Source organism: Thunnus albacares, chromosome 22 (assembly GCF_914725855.1).
Source record: "Thunnus albacares chromosome 22, fThuAlb1.1, whole genome shotgun sequence".
Lineage (NCBI taxonomy): Eukaryota > Metazoa > Chordata > Actinopteri > Scombriformes > Scombridae > Thunnus > Thunnus albacares.
The window spans coordinates 1873760-1891782 of record NC_058127.1 but is presented as its reverse complement, the minus strand read 5'-3'; the positions used below and the strand labels follow the sequence as shown (position 1 = coordinate 1891782).

At 40.9% G+C, this 18023-nt stretch overlaps 3 protein-coding genes and 1 long non-coding RNA gene across 5 annotated transcripts in view; 3 read left to right on the top strand and 1 right to left on the bottom strand.

The window, feature by feature from the left end:
• The window catches only part of LOC122974067 (kinesin-like protein KIF1C), a 34194-nt gene extending 32464 nt beyond the window's left edge, over positions 1-1730 (top strand). For both annotated transcript variants that reach the window (XM_044341917.1, XM_044341918.1), the window contains exon 29: positions 46-1730. In XM_044341917.1, coding sequence (XP_044197852.1) covers positions 46-911 — 866 coding nt within the window. In that variant the 3' untranslated portion in view covers positions 912-1730. The remainder of the gene's footprint in view (positions 1-45) is intronic.
• Positions 1-18023, top strand: part of LOC122974207 (Fc receptor-like protein 5) — a 310470-nt gene that overhangs the window by 169192 nt on the left and 123255 nt on the right. The window lies entirely within an intron of this gene.
• On the top strand, positions 5309-12862 carry LOC122974093 (platelet glycoprotein Ib alpha chain). The gene is made up of 6 exons (XM_044341972.1): positions 5309-6195; positions 8243-8338; positions 8485-8676; positions 9438-9533; positions 10422-10601; positions 11172-12862. Exons 1-6 carry the CDS (start codon positions 6028-6030, stop codon positions 12609-12611), a joined length of 2172 nt encoding a protein of 723 aa, XP_044197907.1. The 5' UTR covers positions 5309-6027; the 3' UTR covers positions 12612-12862.
• Positions 8585-9505, bottom strand: LOC122974347. The gene is made up of 3 exons (XR_006400358.1): positions 9431-9505; positions 9286-9332; positions 8585-8670 (listed from the first exon to the last, which is right to left on the bottom strand). It is a non-coding gene; the product is annotated as an uncharacterized LOC122974347 (long non-coding RNA).

Here is an 18023-nt window from a genome sequence, read left to right as displayed (position 1 = left end):
GTTGTCATGGTGATAAGCTAACAGTGTTGTCTGTCTGTCTCTCAGGTGGTCAGACGACCCCCACTGTTCCTGTTCACCTCCCCGGGACCGGACGCTTCATCCCTCCCCAGGAGTGCAAGCTCAAGTTCCCCTTCAAGAGTAACCCCGCCCACCGGTTGTCATGGGGACCAGCCAGCGCCGCCCTGCAGGCTCTGGGTCTGGGGGAGTGTGGAGGGGAGGGGGTGGAGTGGAGGGAGGAGGGGGGAGACAGAGGAGGGGAGGGTAAAAGCTCTCCTTCACCACCTCCTCCTCCTCCTCAGGGTCATCCTCCTGCTCTCTTGCCCCTCCCCTTCCAGGTTCCGCCCCCCCGCATGCGCACCCCCAGCCCTCATCGCGCCTGGCAACAGCGTAACCAGGGCAACCAGGGCGGCTACCAATACCACCACCAGGGCGGCAACCAAAACCAACAGCGGCGCTATCGCCGCAACTCTCTGGACAGCTCCACCCACAGCAACAGTAACTACGACAACGAGCAGCATCATGGCAGTGGTCACCAGGGGCGACCGAGACAGAGGAGGAGGATGTCACCTGGACCAGGGGAGGAGAGAGGTGGAGGAGGAGGAGGAGGAAGAGGAGGAGGAGGAGGAAGGGACAGAGACAGAGACAGAGACGGGAACTTCCACTATAATCAACGTCAGCACCATCAGTACCACCACCATCCCTACTACAACCCCCACAATGCACCATTCCAGCCAGGACCTTACCCCAACTACCACAGCCTGCCGCGCTCCGGGGCCCCGCCCCCTCCTGCCGACATGATGCTGGGGGCGGGGCCACCGCAGGGTGGGTGGGGCTTCACCACCCCGCCGCGGATGAGACGGCAGTTCAGCGCGCCGGACCTCAAAAACAACAACAAGGAAACCCCCATCTGACCTTTGACCTCTGAAACCCTGGAGTCTGACCCCGGGCCTCGGTCACACGGAGAGTTCTGATTGGCTGGAGGACAGAGGGCGGTCCCAGATGCTGTAGAGAATAGGCTGTGTGTGTGTATGTGTGTTTGTGTGTGTGTGTCTGTGTGTGTGTGTGTGTGTGTTTGTGTGTGTGTGTTTCAGCACTTTTTGCTTCATGCACAACCAGAAGAGTCTCACACACACACACACACACACACACACACACACACACACACACACACACACACACACCTGTATCCCCAGTCCTGCTGTGTGTGTGTGTGTGTGCTGGCTTGCTCGTAGCCTTTTACGTTAGCTCGAGTTAGCTGTTGTGTAACCATAGCAACACTGTTTTAGGAAACTGTCAAACAGGATGGAAGTTTATTGATATAGTTGTATTGGTTTTATTGATCTGGTTCTGATCAGGTGTTAGCTCCTGAGGCTAGCTGCCATTAGCAGAATTGATTATTGTGACTGTTTTTTACTAAAGGTGAAGTACGCGGGTTTGATGGGTGTTTGTATGTAAAAAGGGGCTTTTAGCTGCTGTTAGCCCAGGAGGCTAACTAGCCTGCTTCAGCCTGAGAGGTCTGTGTTAGCTCAGGCTAGTTAGCTCGGCAGGCTAGTGAGTTACTCGATAAAGGGCTACAGAAGTTCAGAACAGGTGAAAGTATTAGCCTAGCTTAGCATAGCCTAATGAAGGTAGCATTCAAGTTGTATGGGAGTGACAGTTTGTACGACTTAAAACCAAATTTATTAATTTATCTGATTTATTTGTCATTAAAGTCGAGCTGAACGCCCCCCCCCCCCCCCCCCCCCCCAAAAAAAAAACCCTTTATATTTGTTATTTTAACAATAAGGCTAGTTGGCTAATTAGCTAGCTGCAGCATGTTAGCAGCTTCAAACGTCCCTGCAAATCTCATTTCAGTCAGTTTAGATGCACCGCTCAGAAAACGCAGCGACATCAGCGCGTAAACTACATGTTTGTTTACGTCGTGGTTCACTCAGTAAATAAATATCACATTGAAAACAGACTTTTATGATTTCAGTTGGACTGAAACAAATTGAAATGATGGATGTTCCCATGTAAAAACAAAAAAAAAACCTTTAAAACCTTTAAACAACATCAAATTCTGTTTAAGAATATTAATTATGATGGAAAAACACCTCCAAGTTAAACTAATATTTAGAGATTTATGGATTAATTATAACGTCTGAGTTCACAGCTCATATTTTACAACTAGAGCGGCAGCGATGAGGCAAATAATCGTCTTAGTCATTTTTTTTAAAGCAAAAATGTCAAATATTTGCTGGTTGAAGTTTTTATGTGTGATACTGAATGTTTTGGACGGTCAGTTGGACAAAATTAGACATAAAGACGTCGTTTTCCAACCATTACAACACTGTTTTCTGACATTATAGACACAACAACTCATCAATAATTAAAATAACGGTTTCCGAGCGTCACCTCCTTCGGTTCTGTTGTTGTGAACATTGTTGTCGTAGTTACCGTCTCTCCCATGCGGCTTTGAACGCTGCGTCGCTGAAACCAAAGAAAGCTGCTCTGCGGCGCCTCCTGCAGGAAGCAGAGAGCTGACAGACACACTGCTGGACAGACAGACAGACAGACGGTGACGAGGTGGAGGAGGAAGACGAGGAAGACGAGGAAGACGAGGAGGAGGCGGTTGACGTGCTTTACTTGAGAGACAGCCGAGCATGTGGAACTGAGTTTAATCTTTTTAAAAGCGTTTTGTGTGTATATTTGAAGTGTTATTTGTCTTGATGTTTATATGAAGATGAATCTATTTAAAAAAAAACAAAACAAACAAACAAAAAAAAAAAAGCAGATGTATGAAAATGTGTTCACCGTCTCTGGCAATCGTGGGAAACGTAGTAAGTGATACATGACATGTGATGTCTTGTGGGAGATGTAGGAATACTGACAAAGACTATTTTAAACAAACACGGGGGGGATGTAAGAAGGCTGATGGATTGAGGAATATGTAGGGCTTCATGTGAGCAAGGAACTCTGGGAAATGTAGTGCAAGAGAGAGAGAGAGAGAGACAGGTGGTGGATAAGAGAAGAAGATGAAAGAGTTAGTACCTGAGATAAATAAGCTTTGTGGTTTTTTTTTTTAAATAACGGACACTACGAATGAAAGGTTTTTAAAAATCCTCCAGAGAGGATCCGACACTACGAGACGAACGTCCGCAAGAGTTGTGACAATAAGGATTTGAAATATTCAGGGGTTGATGCTGCCTTCTAGAGACGCCCGAATGTTGGAAATAATAAAGTGAACATTTTTCATCACTTTTAAATTCTACAGAAGTTTATATATTATGACAAGATATATTTTCAGTGTAATTGTTTTTCCTCCTTGTTGCCGGCGGATACGAACATCCAAACATACGTATGTTTAATTGTGAACGTCTGTGTTCAACAGTTAATTCAAGCTCAAGTTGAAATATTTCCAACTTGCACGGACACGACAGGAGCTGCAACGATGAGTCGATTAGTCAACGGAAATGAGATTTGAAACTAATCGTTTATCAATCAAATTTGCTGCTCTTCCCTTTTTCTTATAGTGAGAATATCTTTAATATCTTTGGGATTTGAAGAGTTGGTCGGACAAAACAAGCTACAGCATGATGTCATCTTGTGCTGAAGAAAACTGAGGCGGGTTTTATGGACCCGTTGATTAATTGAGAGAATAAAGAAAATATTCACATTTAAGAAGCTGCGATCTTTTCCTCTTTAAAAAAATGTCTCCAAATAACGAATAGATTATCGAGATAGTTGAATATTTGGCAAACAAATCGTTGCACCTCAGTTTGTGACGCTTCTCACGTCTTTTCAGTGACGTTACGTTCCGTCGTGACGCCGCTAAACGACTCGACCGGAAACCGACTCGTGGAAAAAAAAAATCAGCTGCTCCTGACACGCGAAACATAAAGTTTGTAATAAAAACTGACCCCCCCGCCACAAGTTTCCGACTTCCCGCGTCAAACTTGAAGGCAGCATCAGGGTTTTACATCTGCTGAAACCCCGCCCGCATATAGAGCAAAGCATTGTGGGAGATGACGAGTGGAGCGTGTTCGCCGCTCCGTGACTGAAAGACCTTTTTCTTTTAAAAGGCAGAGAACCAACCAATGGGAGCGCTCCCTCCGGCCGCTCGCTCGGTCAGCGAGGGAGTTACCATGACGATGATGACAAATACACGGAAAGTGATTGTGATTGGCCCGAGAGGCTCTTGACCAATCACGGGGACAATCTTGATAACCTGCTGCCACCGCCAGGCCTGATGGGAAATGATGTTTCCTTTCTGTTTTTAATTTTTCTGACTCTTTTTATTTTATTTTTTTATTTCCAGCTTGGCCCTCTGATTGGCTGTTTTTTTTTTTTTTTTGTGCATTCATTTGCTTCCTGTTTGAGTATTTTAACCCCGCCTACATGTTTGACCTTTGCTTTGTGATGTCATCACACCATCATCACTACTATTATCATAATTATAAAAGTTATATGTGTCATTAATATTGGGTTCTTTTGGATGCTGCTAAAGGGAGCTTCTTCACCCTCATGCACCGCCTGAGTGTGTGTGTATGTGTGTGTGTGTGCGTGCGCGTGTGTGTGTGTGTGTGTGAGTGTGTGTGTGTGTGTTTCTGGGTTAATTTAGAATCATAATCTGAACTTTGTTTCACTTTATAAAGCTGATTTTACTGTTTTTTTTTTTTTTCTTCTAATCGTCCGTTTAGTTTTGTCATTTTGAATTCTTGAACCCTCCTCACCGACTGGCCCCGCCCCCTTCCCCCCTCCCCTCCCCCCTCAGAATCTGTGACATCATCACAGCATGACGTCACTGACGTCAGGACTCTGGAACGCTGACACGGACATGATGACATCATGGTGTAGCCCTGCTCCTATTGGCTCAGTAGTAGCTGTGTCTGTTGTTTTTTTTTCGTTGTATCAGGAACCAATCTCAGGCTCTACCTGCAATAAACTGTCAGAATAAAAACTAAACGTGACTCGGCTGGTTCTTCACCGCTGCTTCCTCATCAGGAACATCAGCGGAGAGAGAGATCAACGCACTGAGAGTGAAGAAAATGTTAATACAGCATGAAAAAATAAACACTTTTTGCCCCCCAAGGAGGCAGGTGGTTGCATAAAACAGGATAAAAACACAAAGCACAAAAACCAAAGTACACAAAAAATTTAAAAACAGTTTAACATATGATGATATAAGTGATGTATAATCTTTAGGTGTCTATGATTTGTGTGCTCAGGTCAGCGGAGTGAAGATTAGAGAGATGGATGAAAGAGTTTCTGTATCTTTTCTTTGCTGATGGGACTCAAAGTAGGACGTTTTACACAAAGAAAGGTACAAATAATAAGAAATTATTATAAAAAAGTGTTGGTTCAGTTGGTACCCAGTTATTATATTTGGGTTCCTAGTTGTTAATTTGCAAAAAAAATACTGATAAATTAGACTCTCAGCAATTATGTAACTGACAGAAAATACTTAGTTTGTATTAGTATTGGCATATTAGAGTCTTTCTTAAAAACTATCACATTCCCTGTCAAACAGTACAGCAGCTACTTTTAGGAATTTATTGACCTAATATGATAATAAATCGTTTGACACAGAACTACACACTGAAAAGTATCTACCTACCTATCGAGCAGCAGATGTCACCTAAACATGATTTTCCTTAGATACATACATGAGTAGGTGCAGTATTATTGGCATAAGAATAATACTTTACAGCAGTACTAAGTGTCGGTGTAACACTGTTCCTGCAAAGTTCAACTGAACATTGTAATTTACTTTTTCTGTTCGTGAACAGACAAAAGTCTCGAGCGTTCAGATGTAAAAGGACTTTAGATTGAACACAAAAATAAAGTTGGTAAGAATAAAAATGAGAAAAACAAAAACAAAGTGACAGAGGAGCAGCGGTCAGATATCAGCTAACACACTTCCTGCCTCAACAACTGTCAATCAAACACACTCTAACTGGTATCCAGTGTGTTTCTTCCGTCTTCAGTTGCTCATTTTCTCCCTTCAGCACAGAGTCAGTCAGTCAGGAGCTTAGTGTCTTTATCAAAATGCAGCTCTTCGTCATCGTCGTCGTCCTCTTCTTCTTGTCCCACGTTGCTGTGGTTGAAGCGGTGGATGGTTGCCACAGCGATAGGGACAAGGACCACCGGCCGCGGCAGAACTGCACGGCAGCCGGTTACAGCGACGTTCCAGCGGGATTCGAACCCACGACCAAGGTAACAACACACAACCTCCACAAGCTGCTGTGGACAGAGAGCAGCTGCGTTTGTGGTCAGCGACTGACATAAATATGTCATTAGTGTGATACATCATGTTACATACATGGTAGAATTATGGATATGAGGCACGGAGTTCCTCAGGGCACAATCCTTGGTCCTCTTTTATTGTCCTGAATATAAGATATATTCTTCTGGAAATAACCTTTGAAAAGTTGTCTTATCATTAGATTTCCACACAGTCAGAGAAATAAAAAAGTGTGCATCCTTGTATTAGTTCAGTTCGTCAGTGTCTCTCCTGATTGGCTGCTGACAGCACTGTCGGCTGACGAGTTGACCACACTGGACGACTGACAAAATGTGAGTCGACTTGAGCTTCTCGACTGATGCGTTGACTCAGCGACCGTTCGGGGGGCAGCTCTACATTTTCACAACATCCATGGTGTCCTGCTGTAACAGCGGCTCCTACAGAGAGTGATGCATTATGGGTTAATGTTAATGTTGCTAGGCTAGCGAGTTTCTTCCTGTCAATCAGTGAGCATCAAAAGGGTTATCTCAGTTTAACCTGCAGGACTTTCTGAAGGTTAATGTAACATATAGAGCTGCAACTAATGATTATTTTCATTATCAATTAATCTGCTGATTACTTTGTCAATTAATCAGTTAATTGTTTTTTCTATATAATGTCAGAAATAAGTGAAAAATGCCTTGTTATAATACCCCAGTCAAAGTCTTTAAATGTCTAATTTTGTCTGACCAACAGTCCATAACCCAAAGACCAGTTTACTATCATGAATGATAAAGAAAGCATTATATGCCATCACATCCCAGAAACTGAAACCAGCAATATTTTGGCATATTTGCTTAAAACATGACTAAAGCGATTATTTGAGGGAAACTTTCCTCATTGTTCTATCACCAAAACAAAACTGTCACCTTTGATAAAACAGAAACATTTAAAACTTATAATGCATCTGTGCGTGCTTTTATTCAGTCATAAAACAACCAACACACTTTTCCAAATATTCACCAGGAACAAGTTCATAAACATAAGATATGGACATACATGCTTTTGTTAATTAGCCTTTGGTCTTATTTTATATTTTTGTGACAATTTATATTCAATTGATTCGTTTTTGAATACCACAAATTCAATGTAAATGTTGTAATTGATATTATTTCATGGTTTTCAGGGTCCTAACTGTCAATTTTGGTGATTAGTCGACTAGACAATCGACAGAACGCAATTAAGCAATTTTTAGAGCAAAAATTCACTGATTCCAACTTGCCAGATGTGAATATTTTCTGGTTTATACTCCTCTAAGATTATAAAACACTTATCTTTGGGTTTGGGAATGTATGTTGGACAAAACAAGACATTTTGAATAGTAACCAGGGGCTCTTGGTACTTGGGATGGACATTTCGTTAGCTGCAGGCCTGCTCTTCAGACAGGTTTTCTACTGACTTGGGGTTTTTTTTGGTTGCCACTGAACTCAACGCTGATTAGACAAAGTGTTTGACTGACAGGGGGAGACGGAAGCGGAGACAGAAGCTTCCTGTTTCAGACTGATAAGAGCAACAATTTGACAGCTTTAAATGCTGCAGCTCGTCTTTTACCAGGAACACGCACATGAGATTCCCTTTAAAAGCCCTCCTTTCACCGGCTCCCTGTACATTTTTATCAATCTCTCTGACCTTTTACAACCACACGTCCCATCATGGTCACTCAGATCTGCTGACCAGTAGCTTCCAGTTGTCCCAAGATCAAGGTTGAAGCACAGGGGAGATCATGCCTTTGCATTTGTAGCTCTGAAACTCTGGAACAAGTCATCTTAGCATGTTGGGCTGGCCCCCCTACTCTGCCAGTTTTAAATCCCATCTTAAAACATATCTTCGTTCCTTGGCTTTTGTATTTTTGTGTTGTTTTATGGCTTTTGTAATTTTGATTGTACAGCACTTTGGTCAACTGTTTTTAAATATGCTTTATAAATAAAATTGACTTGACTTTGACTAAATGTTAAAAACGTTTATTATTATTCTTCGTAGGTTGTGTTGTTTCCCAACAACCTGTTCACCAGTCTGTCCTGGGCATCCTTCCAGGTCTTCACTGCGATCTATGAGATCGACCTCACTGGAAACAAGGTGTTTGTCCATCTGCAGCATGCTTATAAACTAAAAATCAATATTAAATGAATGAATGTTGATTTCTCCATTTTTTGTTTTATTATTCCTGTTTGGTTTTATTTTTATCTTTTTGTACATTTTCATGACTTTCTGCGTCTCTCCAGGTTCCAGAAGTGACCCCCACTGTGGCCGCGGAGCTGCCCAGCCTCAGCGTCCTCCGGCTGGGGTCGAACAGTCTGACATCCCTCTCCGACAGCTCCTTTTCTGCCTGTCCTGCTCTCACTGAACTCCACCTGGCAAACAACGCCATCGACTCTCTGAGCGACCACACGTTCTCTGGACTCAGCAAGCTGGAGGTTAGAATGTTAGCATCATGAAGTTAGCATGTTACAAAGTTAGGTCGCATGTTGTGATGTTAAGCTGTAAGCTGTGAAGTGTTGGGGGAATTTGGGGGTTTTAACGGCATGTTTTCATTCAACACATACACACAAATCACACATTGTGGGTTTTGAAGGCTGATTGTTTTTAGACAAAAGATCTTTAAGTTTGATTAAATAATTGTGGGACACACACAAAAGAAATATTATGATGAAATTAATTACTGTGCTTTCTATATTATTAATAATAATAATACAAAAAAATAGAGATGATATTTAAACCTGTGTATTGTTAAAGCACTATCTTCTTGAAAAAGATGTGTAGGGCAGCAACTATTAATCTGCAAATTAGTTTGAAAAGAATAGTGAAAAGAATACTATTTACAATCTCTTAGCCCATAGTTATGTCTTCAATATGCTTGTTTTGTTCGACCAACAGTCCAAAACCTAAAAGTATTCAATTTACTTTCATATATGACAAAGAAAAGCATTAAATCATCACATTTGAGATTCTGAAATTTTTTTTTTTTTTTAGCATTCTTGGTTGAAAAATGTCTGAAACAATTAATCAATAATCAAAATACTTACTAAGCTAATTTCAGAACTTGCATCATGATTGAAAATGGAAAACCAGACTGAAACGTAGGAAGGTAGCATGTTAGCTTAGCATTCACACAAAAAAAAAACACCTGGAGAACTTTAATCTCTAAATGCCAACACCTTCCTGTCCTACCTTCCAGATCCTGGACCTTTCATCAAACCGCATCAGGGTGCTTCCCCCGCTCTTGATGCACCCCCTACCTGCCATAGAGACCCTCCTCCTGGAGAACAACAAGGTGGGAGAACATGCACACACACACACCATGGATATCTGAAACAGTCTGTGCACAGAGTGAGTTAGAGAAGATGGTTTTAACTCTAAACTGTAGCTTACTGGTGGTCGAGGTTTGCAGCAGCTATTGACATTGTGGTCTTGAGGGGGGGCACACACTGGCGTGCTAAAACTGCACGATACTTCTCACTTGATTTAAAACACTGCGTAAACACTTTCCTAATGAGTTTATGGTCTCAATCGCTAGTTTCAAGTCTTCTTCAATACAGTATGGCGTTCGTTCTGTAAACTATGGCTCCATTTAGACTGACAGACGATAAAGCAGGGTATGCTTTAGGGTGAGGCTATCTTGTGATTGACAAGTTGCTACGCCGGTGACATCATTGATTACATATGTGACATATCATAACCCCAGATTAGAACAGGAGTGTAGGCGTAGCTGTCGATATTTCAGTGTGTTTTCAGTTCATGAAAGTTACCTTAAAAATCTTGTTCAGCATTCAGTTGTACTAAAAGACCCACTGAGGAGTCAGCTGTTCATATTTTCCAGTAAGTACTTTTGTTTCAAACCTGTTTTTTGCCGGCCAAAATTAGCATTAGCATTATCACAGTTAACCATAGACAGTAAATGAGCTGTACTAACCAAGCTAGCACCTAGCAGCTAGCCTTAGGGTCATCTCCATGCTCTTGTCCAAATATGGTCACTTCTGGCTCCAAAAAACCAAGATGGCGACGGTCAAAATGCCGAACTTGATGCTTCAAAACAGGACTCCACAAACCATTGGGTGACGTCACGGTGGCTACGTCCATTATTTCTTTTATGGTCTATGAATCAGATGCATCTGGAGGCCTTTTTAAAGTCGCAGTCTCAGGATTTCTGTTTTCATTTCAGATCAGAGTGCTTCCAGACGATTGGTTCATCCAGAAGGAGGAAGTGCCATACCTCTACCTCTCAGCCAATCCCTGGGCATGCTTCTGTTCACTTGATTATTTACGGACATACCTCGAGGACAACGAACTCAATTTCTACGTCCGGGATGGCCTGATCATCAAGAACGACGCATGGAGTGTGGTAAGGAACACAGACAGGCAAAAAACGAGTAAAGGTGCCTTTAGACTGTTCATCACATCACGCTGGGACGTCTCTAATAAAATCTGTCAGACCGCATGTTATCAGTTTTTGAGGCTGTCAGATTGCAAGATCAGTGTGTGGTGAATCATAGTGCTGACTATTGTGAGAATTTGGTCTTAAATTTCTGACAGTCTTTGGTCTCCAAAGCTCCAAATCATCAGAGTCTCACAGTGAGATCTAGGAGCACCATTTTGGATCGACGACTTAAGATTTCACCATGTTTCTCCCACGATTGTAAACTCTTGTCTCAGCCATAACTCTAACAGTGTAAAGGGGTCTTAACAACAACAATCAACAGATGCTCTGCAAAAAATAACTTAAGAATTGTGAAAACGTCTCTGCGAACTTGACATTTAGGGGTGAAAAGCAGATACTGCAACTGTCCCTCTCTGTGGCTGAAGAGATTTTAACTTAGATAATAGGACTGGACATTTATGATGAGATGCGTACTTGAAATGTCATTTCTTTTGGTGTCTGGTTTTTTGATGGCTGCTTGTCATCTGTTTTCAGGTGTGTGACTCTCCACAGTCGCATAAAGGTACACCTGTGCTGAATCTGTCTGAGTCTGAGCTGTGCTCGTTTCCAACATCACCTGGTCCAATTGGAGACTTCGAGCCGATAGCTAGCGATGCTCCTTACAAGTCTACTGCCGCTAGTACTTTCCCAACTCGTCTCACTACTCCTGATCCTACCACCATTATTATTACTCCTGCTCCTACCACTACTACTACTACTATTCCTGCTCCTACCACTACTACTACTACTACTACTACTCCTGCCTCTACCGCTACTGCTACTACTATTCCTGATCCTACCACTATTACTACAACAACCTATGAGCACTACAGAGTAGTCACATGGTCCTGGTACCATACCTTCACCAGTTTCATTGAGTGGACCCATCACTCAGGGTCAGAGGTCAGAGGTGAGGGGTCACGGGTTGGATCGCACGCTTTAACTACCCATCCAACTCATCCTACTGTCCAACCGACAACTGAAAGTCCTGATAACACAACGATTGTTGCGTCGACAAAACCTGCCGAGACAACCAAAGCTCCTCCTACGACTGTAACAGCAACAACACCAAAACTCCAGGTAATCACAACAACCACTGAGGTAACCACCACGCCAGCCACCGTGTTGACCACTGTGTCGACCCCTTCATGGGTGATCAATAAAGCCGGCAGTGACCAGCGAAGAAGTCAACTTGCTGGAGCAGCTGCAGGGGGGTTCTGTTTTTGGCTGTTTGCAGGAGGCGTGTTGCTGTGCATTGCGGCGGCAGCGTGTGCGCTGGTGACTCTGACGAGGCTCATTATCTGGTACAGGAGGGTGTACAAGCCCCTGAGTGCGATGCTGGCGAGGAGAGGAAGAGGAGGAGGTGAGGGAGTGAAGCTTTTAACGTACAGCAGGAGGGAAGAGCAGGTGGCAGCAGGAGGAGGAGGGGTGAGGGCGCTCTATCGCTCCGTGCTGTTCATCTCCAGAGAGGAAGGAGAAGCCGAGGAGACGGGAGGTGGAGGGAGGGAGGTTGTTACTCTGGAGCCAACAGGTGGAGGAGGAGTGACAAGAGAGGAGGAGAAAGAAGGAGGGAGGGAGGAGAGAGGGGTGTACAAGAAGACGATATACCGTCTGGTAAGCAAACAAGAGGAGTTAGAGGGATGGAGGGATGTGATGGAGGAGTGTCGGGTCAGTGCAGAAGATGGAGGGAGGAGGGGAGGAGGAGGCGTGGATGGTGGAGGAGTTTCCAGAAAGCGCTACAGTGTGATTCTGAGGGAGGAGAGGGAGGAGGCAGAGGGAGGCAGGGAGGAGCAGGACTGGGTGGTGGGAGGGTGGGAGGTGAAGAAGGGAGGGGGGGAGGAGCCCAGGAGCAACTGGGGGGAGTGGCTGGGTCACTTCTTACCCAGCATGCCATGGGAGGTGACCACACCTCCTGAGGGTGAGGCAGCTCAGTGAATTGCCGCATCACACGACTTATTGCAAATACTCAGGCTCTCACATCTTTGCTCTTTAACCTCTCGCAGACTAAAACACTGGATCATATTCATCTATAACTTCACATAACAGAAGCGTGTAAATAGCTGCTCTTTGTTCCCAGGACCCAAATTTGTCGAAGTTTAATTCTGGTGATTGTCTATATTATTCTTCTTGTCAACAAATCTCATGTTTGGATCCAAACCAACAACGAACTGATCTACTAACAAGGATTGTGTTTGTATCAAAGCCTGATATATCTTATCCCTCCATCCAAAACTATTCAGTGAGTCACACCGCTGCACTGGGTCACATGTTCCTTCATCATGAAGAGTTTGGTCACGTTAGTTTGTTTAGAAACGGCTCCAAAGACTAATAACAGCATCACGTTTTCAGTCTCTAGAGAGTAGTTCTGTGTTAGCCGCCACTGAGCATGTGCCATAACGCAGTTCTGTTTACAGCTTTGTTAGCTTATTGTGCCACAGATCACAACCTCTTGACTTTATACTGAAGTTGTTCTAGTGAAGATTCTGTAAATGTCCTGTAATTTGTTTCCTGGAAATTTTTAGAGTAATTTGCAGGTATATACCAGTTAATTTCTATTTTACAGAGACGGTGGTGCAATTAAGTAATATCTCGCTCCTGGAGGTGGTTTATTGTGATCATATCACAGCTAAGGGGCCGTGTTAGGAAGGGAATTGCAAAGGGGGGTTGTTGGCCCCACTTTGCTGTGATATAATCACCATATATCACCTTGAGGAGTGAGATCTGGTTAATATCGTGTGATAATCTTTGCTTCAGTACTAAAATAACACAGCTATCATGTTCCACTATTGTTCTTTCTATAAAGATGTGAGTAATGTAATTTTCTTTGATCCCTTTGATCTGCGAGGCTTTCATTGTAGAATATTTTCTTATTTTGTAACTTCTGTAATAAAGTTTATACCAAACACACAGGCGTCCTGCTGTTTGTGACACGTCTCCATCTACATGCTGCTCTACAGATCACCACGACCAGAAAAGTTTCATCACATAAATTTCTGGTCAATTCCTCCATAAAAATGCCCAAACAACTCAAATTTGGTGACAACAGCATGAGCATCAGGAAATAAACTATGCAATTTTGTTTTTTATTAAAATCACAAACAGTGAATGAAATCAAACAATGGGTAACCTTTTCCTTGACAAGGTCCTGAAAAATTGTTACAACTTTGTGTTTTAAAAGGAAAAGAAAATACTGAATATGACAAAAAGATATTTCAGTAAGTCATTTACCCAGACTGAAATAAAAATCCACACCTGCTCAGAAAGCAGTCTGCATAGGTTTGCTGTTTGTTTTGACTTTTTAGGCCACAATTGTAAAACCAAAAAGAAGAAATTTAGGTTTTATTTGTTTTTCTGTGTCCAAATCCAAACATAATAAAATGGTTTTAAATGTTTCAAAAAGGGATTCAGTTTTACTGAACTTACATGTTCCAACTAGTGCTGGATATTATGATATAAATCTCTCGATACCTTTTTTACAAACTGATTTACAAACAATACTTTTTTCGATATCCTGAGACGACAAAGAAAACTCCTCACTAACTCTTAATTTTCAGATTTTATTCACAACTGTGACAACAAAGCATTTAGAGTTCATTACTGGTCTGATTCACGCCAGGCTGTGTTCTCTGTAGCAATGGCAGCAAAGGCTCATGGGTATTGTATTTTTTTTTGGCCACCACTAAAGTGAAGCACAAGGCATTTAAAACTGGTGGTCAAATCCTAAACCTGTAAGGCGGTTTATCCAGGACAGTTTTCTCTGAAGTTTATTTTGGTGTTTTAATCTTTTACTTTTGCTTCCTGATACAACATAGTGTGAGCTCATTTAATTTAATTTCATGCAAATAACACTTATGATCCACGTCTTATATTTCGGTATCTCGTTTAGTCTGATTGTTTTGGAGAGGAGGAGACCTCTGTGGATAATTCAGCTCCTGGTAAAAACCTCATGAACGATGAACACTGGACTAATCCTACCCTGAAGATGCTGGTTGTTCAACAATGAAAACAACAACTCCCATGATCCCACGCTGCTTCACACTCCGTATGAAGCAGCATATATTTATAAATACTGTCATAAATAAACATTTTTTCATCACTGGAAGTTGGAGAGTAAGAAGCATAATGTTTACGGGATATTTCATCTTTTTGTTCTGCAGAAAGATTTGAAATACAATATGGCTATTTTCAATTAATAATCACACTATTAGATTTTATTTATACAGTGCTTTTGAAAGCACTTTGCACAAATAAAAGTATGTGGAAAAAGAAGTTACACAACAACAATAACAACAACAACAGAACAGCAAGACAACACAGTGTTAAAATTAGAAAACAAATTCAGTGAAGGAAAATAAAAGACAAAAAGACAAAGTCTCATTTAAAGGTATCAGACTCAGAGTTGGGAATTAGTTAAAAGCAGCTTTGAAAGGTTTCAGGAGCTTTTTTTTAAAGCTGAGGAGCATCACAGATGGAGACGTCTCAAATCTCAACTTGGACAGTTTGTCTGTCGTTTTCATCTGCTGCATAATAAACACAACAACAAAGAGACTGAACTGGACACAATATGGAAAAAAGAGGAGATACAATTAAATTAGTAGATTAAAATAAATAAATCAAACAGACCAGAGAAAATCAAACATTTCAGGTCTCATTAGTAGCAGCCAGCAGGTGGCAGCACATCACCTCCTCAGTACCAACAGAGGAGCTTCAGCATCAGCTGTTCACATCAAATCATCACAGGAGACCCAGACAGTGATGGAAGAAGTACTCAGACCCTTTACTGCAGTAAAAGTACCAATACAACAGTGTAAAATTACTCCATTACAAGTTTAAGTCCTGCATGAAAAATACACTACAGTAAAAGTACATTAAGTATTATGAGCTCGATGTAGTTAAAGTATTGCAGTAAAAGTACATAAGTATTATGAGCTTGATGTAGTTAAAGTATTGCAGTAAAAGTACATAAGTATTATGAGCTTGATGTAGTTAAAGTATTGCAGTAAAAGTACATAAGTATTATGAGCTTGATGTAGTTAAAGTATTGCAGTAAAAGTAGTGGTTTGGTCCCTCTGACTGATATATTATTATATATGACATCATTAGATTATTAATAGTGAAGCATCAGTGTTAGAGCAGCATGTTACTGTTGTAGCTGCTGGAGGTGGAGCTAGTTTACACTACTTTATATACAGTTAGCTAGTTTAGTCCAGTGGTTCCCAACCTAGGGGTCGGGCCCCTCCAAAGGGTCAGCAGATAAATCTGAGGGGTGGTGAGATGATTAATGGGAGAGGAAAGAAGAAAAAACAAAGTTCTGATACACAAATCTGTTTTCAGTTTTTGGACTTTTTCTCTAATCTTTGATTTTTGCTGAAATATTGGATCATTTGAACATTTATTGAAATGAAAGCATGTGAGAAGTTTAGAGGGAAAAATCACTATTTGGTGGAGCTGTTAACAACTCATAGACATGTGAAATGTGACCCCGACTACACACTGCTTTTTGTAAGACGTCAAAAGACAAAAAGGTTGGAAACCACTGGTTTCATCTTTAACAATGTGTTGTATTTTAAAAGCTTGTTATATTATCCATTGTGTCAAATCTTCATCTGAAAAGTAACTAAAGCTGTCAAATAAATGTAGTGGAGTAGAAAGTACAATATTTCCCTCTGAGATGTAGAAAGTAGCATCACATGGAAATACTCAAGTAAAGTACAAGTACCTCTTTTTCTGTTCAGTATTTTAAAACCAATAAGTCTTAGGTTTTAAATGACGTCCTGATTGTGAATTGAACTAAAAGAGAAACAGAAAGTCTGCAGGAGAAACTCCACAAAAACACCAGGAAGAAACCACCTGCATGTTTCTGGATATTCCCATCAAGGTTCATTTCAGACTTCTCATCACTCATTAACTCTTCGATCTCTGCCGGTTACAGTTTGTTTTGGCATCAATATCAGCTGAAAGGAAACAAAAGGCTGCTCACACAGAAAGAAAAGAGCAAACAAAATGATCTGTCATGTTTTTATGTGTTCGTATCTCTTCATTTATCTCACTGCTGCACACAATAAACACCTGGTTCTACTTTAATCCAGATGTGGAATCTGAACCAGTTTCATCTGTTGTCTGTCTGATGTGTTTCTATTTTCTGGTTGTTGCAGGTGTTTTTTTTTTTTAAATATCATTTTATCATCAGCATATGAAGAACTTTTTCAAAGGCTGTGTTTCTACTGAATCTATTTATTATAATATAATATTGATCAAGAATCTTCAAGCTCAGCTGCAGTAGATAATATCTGAATTGTTTGAAACAATTTATGATTATTAATTATAAGCAATTTGTTTATTTGATATGTTTTTAATGAAGATTTTTAAATAATTTATTGACATCAGCTGAGAGTCATTTATAACCCAGCAGCTCTGATGTGATCCTACTTGTTGCCAGTAGGTGGCAGCAGATTCTAATTTGAGTTCCTAATTTGTAAATAATGTCACTACACAACAAATAAGTAAACATATAACTGATTATTATAAGATATTATTATTATTATTTTGCTCCTTTTTTGGTTCACTTTGGGACATAGTGTATCTTCTTCTCTTTCTCTCTGTTTAATGACTCAGTTCAGTTAATGATCAGGCCCTGTCATATCTAAACTGAAAGAAGCAATTAATAACCAATATTATTGATTACAGCTGTGGAAACAGGCCACAGTCCTGACTGAAGACCTCATCATCTTTTCATCTTGAGTTGGTTTGACTTCAAACTAAAAGCCCTTCAGACAGTAAGAGGAAGCTGCTGATTACTTTCCCATCTTTCCTCCTTTATTTCCTTCTTTTAATGCACTTTCACAGCTTTTCATACGTTTCTGTTCAAGAGATGCTTGTTTTCTAGTTAGTATTTGTTGCATTATATTCTGTAAATATAAAATACATGTATGGAGATCATTAATATCAGCCTGCTGCCTGACCTACATTTATTACATCATATTCATTTTGAAGACGCTTTTGTTCAAAGCAACTTACTTTATCACATAAAACAACAAACCTGAGCTCATATTTATCAAACTGAACAAACCGCTGCAGCTTTCTGACATTTAACAGCATTTTACACTCAAAACTAGTTTGATAAATAGTTTTTATTCCTAAGTTTGTCAAATCAAGTAAATTTATTCATATTATTTATTTATTTATAGAGCACATTTAAAACAACAGATGTTGACCAAAGTGCTTTACAGAGAGATTAAAATTATGTGATTGTTTGATTGATGATTACAGTCAAACAAAATCACTAGATCAAAATAGCAACACAGATATAAATGAGATAGAAAATCAACACAAACAGAATTGCACAAA